The following is a 5732-nucleotide window of genomic DNA, read 5'->3' as shown; positions in this document are numbered from 1 at the left end:
GTGTTGAGTGTCTGTCACGATGCTCTCCTGTTCCTGTTCTGATCACCACAGCGATCACTGAGTCCTCTGTCGCGTTGCCTGCTCCTGCTGGAGGTGCACAAATACCAGCTGAAGTGGTGGCTGAAAATGGGCTGGCTGAACCCTTCCTCACTCCTTCCTTTCAAACCCAAGGCTCTAAATCTAACTTAAGATCAGATTTTAAATATTAAATGCTAATAAACTATAGTCTTCAAACAATCTAGTAAGAGTAATGATTACAGGAAACGTGTGTGTTCATAACACTAAATTAGCTTGGTTTTGCATTTACTTGGCTGCCCTTAGCACTATTAGTGTGTGATAAACCATTACTCATTACAGAATACATATGAAACTTGGGATATCTTAAACTTTGAGCTTTTAATTTAGATGTAAAAAAGAACACCGCTGCCACAGCTAAAGGGGTTCCTTGAAATGTTAACTGTGTGACCTTATGCCAAAATAGCTTCCCAGAAACACCGTGAAGAAAGACAACCGAGAGAAGTGCTAAAAGAGAAGAGAAGAGGGGGGAGAAAAGGCTTTTCGGAGTTATATCAAATACTTTTTGGCTGCACGCTGACAGAAATTTCCGACAGCGCTGCTCCTGCTGCGGGCAGCGGCTGCCTGAAGGGCGCCCTCAGTGCTGCTGCGAGCCTGCGCGTCGCGCTCAGCCACCTCAAATTGTCTAGCGTGACAAGATTTCTGTTATAAAACAACTTTATTTTCTTTATTTTATTTTTATTTTTGTCTTTAGGAGCGCAGCGGGACCTTTCTTCAGGAACAACCGGCGAGACGCTGCCCCCGGCCCCCGCCCCGCTCCTCCCCTCACGGCCGTGCCCGGATCGAGCCCGCCCCGCCGCGCATGCGCCCTTTGCGCCCCCCAGCAGGCAGCGCGCCGCGCCGAGGTCAACATGGCGGCCAGGGCGACCGGTGAGCGGGGGGGGCGGCTGGGCAGGGGCTGCGCTGAGGCGCTCACAGGGGCTGCCCGGGGAGGGTGCGGGTGTCCCGTCACGGGAGGGGCTCACGGCCAGGCTGGACGGGGTTTGGGGCAGCCTGGGCTGGGGGGAGGTGTCCCTGCCCATGGCAGGGGGCTGGAACTGGGTGGGCTTTAAGCTTTAAGGTTCATTTCAACCCATACTGTTCTGTGATAAGTAGCGGCTTCGGGCTCGGTTCGTTTGGTGTGGTTGCTTCTCAGCTAAAATGTGAAGGTCGAAGTCTGACCAGGCGACATGCTGATAGTGTGCTGCTATTACACATAGCACTGTCTTTCTGGATTGTCTTCATAAGGCAGCCCACTTAAAGCCATGAAATACATCCTTGTGTTCACCGCATTGCCTGAACTGTGCTGTTTTCACCTTTCCAGACCCTTGCCGAGTTATCTTAATTTGGTACCAAACAGCATTTAACCACGCTTAAAACACAACCAACCAACCCACCTTTGATATCCAAAATCACAGCTAGGAAAAGATCGGTATCCTGCTAGATCAGTATCCTGCACATTGCATCCTTTAGTTCTTAAAGCCAACGATTCTTCTGAGGTTTCGGTGTTGACCTTCCCGCTGACTTTGGCAGCTGTTTGGAAAAGCAGGTCTGGAATAGTATTTAAGTAATGGGCGAGGGGAGCAGAAGGTTAACAACATAATATGCTGGTCTTGAAATTGCATTAACCCGTAATGAGAGCTGTGAAACTCAGGTAAACGCTTTGAGAAACAGGGCGGTAAACACTATGGTGTTAGCTCAGGGAAGAGTTATGGAGCTTAAAGCTGTTGCTGATGTGTTTGGGGATGAATTGTTAGCAGTGTTCCAAGTCTTAAAGCGCTCTAATGTTTAAATAGAGTGAAAAAAAGGTGAGAATATCATATGGAACAAGCACTTGTTCTGTATGCTCAGGATCCATGTAAGAGTACTGGAAAGCATGCTCAAGTCCAAACCTGACATGGTGTTGCATTACTGTACGTGAAAGAGGTCAACAAATACTTGCATAGTGTCATAGCAGTGTGTAAGGTTGCATTTTATCGTGTTCCCCGACTGATGGCAGTCACTTTCAGTTTCAGGAGGTGGCCGTCTGATCGACAGAATCCGCAAGTGGTACTACAACGCGGCTGGATTCAACAAGCTTGGTGAGTGTTTCATTAAGCCTTAGAAACTTTGCAAGGTTAACAGTCCTTCATCTAGTTATGGTTCATAACTGGTGTATGGATGCACAATTTGTTGCATGTCTTTTTATTAATGTTAGCTACTACTTTTCTTTCAAGAAGAAAGTTATCAACAACTTCAGTCACCGTGACTGCTACCTAGTAATGAGACAGTGACTTCTTTTCTGTTGTTTCTGTGTTTGCTCCCCTTTTCAGTGAAATAACTCGTAACAACCAAGCTTAAGTTGGAGCCGTTGAAAAAAACTTTCAGAAAGCAGTCCTAAAAGCTTGATTCTTTATTTTTTTTCCCCACGAAGTTAATTGCATGGGTTAGTACCTGCTAATCTTGTTACCTTCCCAAGGGCTGCATTCCAAACTGGAGAGATTGCTGCTAATAGCAGTTGGTCTGTCTGGGTTACTTGTGCAAAGTATCCAACCTGTATAAAAGGATTTAGCTATTTTTGCACTTTGTATCACTGTAACTTGAGCTGCTGTGTCTCTGGCCTGTATAATGGGAAAGTGGCTGTAAAAATAGTGTTTCCTTAAGTAAAGGGCTTTGCCTTGATGGTATTGTTATTAATTCATCCCTTGTTATTACCAAGTTTGTTTCAACAATATAGATTGCAGAACTGTTGTTGAATGACAAGATAATTTGAATATTCAGAGACTGTTACTAGTACTGGCTGCAGCTTCAGGGCATGATTTAAAGAAGCTTACTTGCCTGCCCCAGGAAAGCTAGAAAGAAAAAAGAAAAATGAAGGACTAAAGTTTATTCTTTGGTCACTCACTTCTAGAGGTGAAGTGCTATCCACTGAAATTCTTGATGGCATTTATACATTTGTTCTATTTTCTATGAATGTGACTGAAATCTAGTGGCTAAATTAGCAGCTGTGCTTCTTGTGCCTTTAAACAGAAACTGTAAAACCACACCTTATATTTTCAAGAATATATGGCTCAAAGGAAATTTGTTTTTTACTGGGAGACTTCTGCCAACTTGGTCACGTGAGAGCAAAACCTTTAACCTCAAGGCAGTAGGTCTGCACTTGTAATCTATACCAATTTTAAAATGTTACAGAAGTAACATTTTGTGCTTTGTTACTAATACTGAAATTTCAAGCAGGATTGGTTAAATTTCAGAAATTCTTCACTCCAAAAACAGTGTGGGGATCTCCTTATGCTGTCAGAAGGCTAGTTACACCTCCCTGAACTACGTTCTGATGGAGGGAAGAAGTGGAAACTCAGGCACAAAAAAAATTCAGTAGGTTCATGTTCCCTTTGCTTGTTGTAGCTGATGGAGATCAAGGCATTATCCTCACTGGAGCTTAGACAATAATTCTTAGGTACTGAAATAGTCACATCTGCAGATGACTGGCCACAACAGAATCAGCTGTTAAACTCTTTGCCTAGACAGTCATCTGAAATCAAGGATATGAAATAAAGTGAACAAAAGTCCACCCATCAGATCCTGAATAGTTACTGTTCTGCATAGATTATGCAAAACATTATGAAATACATTAAATCAAATATCGATTTTCCATATTCCTTCTTAAGAAAAGGAGCAAGAGCAATTAAATAGAGTACGTGAATGTCAGCATTCACAATTTGTTCTCTGTGAGCAGTTAGTGGTTCTCTTTGCCTGGATTGTTTTGGTTTTTTTTCCTCAAAATTTTGCGTTTTAAGTGTTATGTCCATGTTATGCAAAAACACCTGTGTTGGTCCTAAGTCTTACTTAGGAACATCAACTCAGTGATAATGTCAAATATCGTTGGTGCAGGATTAATGCGAGATGATACGTTTTATGAAGATGATGATGTAAAGGAAGCACTGAAGAGACTTCCAGAGGATCTTTACAATGAAAGAATGTTTCGCATAAAGCGAGCACTCGACTTAAGCCTGAAACATCAGATCCTTCCGAAAGACCAGTGGGTGAAATATGAAGAGGTATGTGTATGGAGTAGCCTCAAGGTGGAGGTCTTTAAGACTGATCATTGTAGTGTCATTGGGATGTTCAGTCTCTTGAAGAGATGCATGTTTACATGTTATTTATAATGAGTGTGCATCTCATGCTATACCTCTGAAAAACACAGCTTTGAAATGCTGTTTAAAAATCTGTATTTTAACATTGGAAATTAAATCTTTTTGCTCAAGATGACAAAGGCTTCAACTACAGCTCAAAACTATAGCACTTCTATATTCAGATGAAATACTCTAAGCTGTCAGGTAAGGAAGTATGCTCTAACTGGCTTGGAAATTCTTTTGAATGAGTTTCTTGTTTTTGTAGAAAATCTTGAGCCAAAGCTTTTATTTATGAAAATGTCAATAATTTAAAGGAAAGCCTTGTATTAAAATAAAAGTCTTACTGTAATTTGAAAACCAAATCAAGCTACACCTTCCTTTTTATTTTTAATTAACATGTTTCTTTGTAGTGGAATAATTCAGACTTTGCATTACTGCTTGTTTCAACTTTCTCCAAATCACCTGGCAGAATTTTTTCACTAAACTTTGGACTGGAAAATAATATAAGAGCATTAATTTCTCGATAGAAGCGGAGGTTGTTTCTTGTGGTGTTCTTGGTCATATTTTGGTATTGACTGCATAAGTTGCTTGAGCAGCAATTGATTGGCAGTTATACACAGACAAGGGGTTATGTTTGAATTTGCAGTGCTGTTTAGAAGCTAAGTTCAAAATAAGCTTCTGCAGTGTGAGGAAAATTTAAAGTGGATTTTGCACACTTGGATATTTGTCAAAAAATATGAAGTTATAGCTGAAGGCATCGTTTGACTTGTTAATGTTGGGGAAGCATTAAGAATTAGCAGTGGTTGCATTAGAGTTTGTCATTGCAGACTTGGTAAATGCCACACTTACCTTTTCAGAGTAAGTGATGTAGTTGTTTTTTCTTTTCCCCCTCTGTAGATTAGTTTGTAGCCAAATCTGAGGAAGAATGAGAGAGAAGTAATCCGCAGGATGGTTTGAGTTGTTTCTGGACCTCCCTTTTGAGTTGAAATTAACTAATCTTAAATACTCTCTTCTTTTTCAGGATAAGCATTATCTTGAACCATACCTTAAAGAAGTAATCCGTGAACGGCTTGAAAGGGAAGCATGGAACAAAAAATAACTATTGAACTACTACTTCATGCGAATGTCCACATACTTCTGATATCTCTAAACATTTGGTTATTGAAGTCTTCAGGGAGGCAGATGTGAAGCTGAAGGAATACTTGTTTCAGCTTGTTCATGGTTTCTGTTCATCCAACTAAAATAAACGTGTCAAAGTATAAAATCTCCTTGGAAGACTTCTTTGTAAATGCTAACAGGCTAATGTTTAAATCTTTCCTATGAGCATATACATTACATATTAGTTTAATGGTATGCAGTCTTCATTCCAGCTTCTTACTCTTTTCATAGTGCAGCTGTTTCCTGCAGTTAGAGGGTAAGGTAAGAAATGCCCAGGGCTGTTGCTGCTAGTTGCTCTGTTAACTTAAAATGGGGGTGCTGTTTCCTTTGTCACCAGTTCTCCCTGGAGATGAGAATACTGGACCAGTGTTTGATGTGACAGTGGTGTCGTGAGACGGCAGCATGTGA

At 41.3% G+C, this 5732-nt stretch overlaps 1 protein-coding gene across 1 annotated transcript; it reads left to right on the top strand.

The window, feature by feature from the left end:
* The first annotated feature begins 858 nt into the window (after window positions 1–858).
* Window positions 859–5430, top strand: UQCRB (ubiquinol-cytochrome c reductase binding protein). Its single transcript, XM_084510445.1, has 4 exons — window positions 859–945; window positions 2064–2135; window positions 3925–4091; window positions 5188–5430. Exons 1-4 carry the CDS (start codon window positions 927–929, stop codon window positions 5263–5265), a joined length of 336 nt encoding a protein of 111 aa, XP_084366571.1. The 5' UTR covers window positions 859–926; the 3' UTR covers window positions 5266–5430.
* The last annotated feature ends 302 nt before the right edge of the window (window positions 5431–5732 follow it).

The sequence above is a fragment of the Aythya ferina genome (genome assembly GCF_964211825.1).
Source record: "Aythya ferina genome assembly, chromosome: 2".
In the NCBI taxonomy this organism is placed as follows: domain Eukaryota; kingdom Metazoa; phylum Chordata; class Aves; order Anseriformes; family Anatidae; genus Aythya; species Aythya ferina.
The sequence above is the reverse complement of the archived record's forward strand: the minus strand, read 5'-3'. Positions and strand labels throughout refer to the sequence as shown.

Excerpts from the sequence above, each read along its gene's own strand:
- UQCRB (XM_084510445.1), top strand. Across the intron at positions 2,136-3,924 it reads GGCTGGATTCAACAAGCTTG|GATTAATGCGAGATGATACG; the intron begins GTGAGTGTTTCA and ends TCGTTGGTGCAG. Across the intron at positions 4,092-5,187 it reads AGTGGGTGAAATATGAAGAG|GATAAGCATTATCTTGAACC; the intron begins GTATGTGTATGG and ends CTTCTTTTTCAG.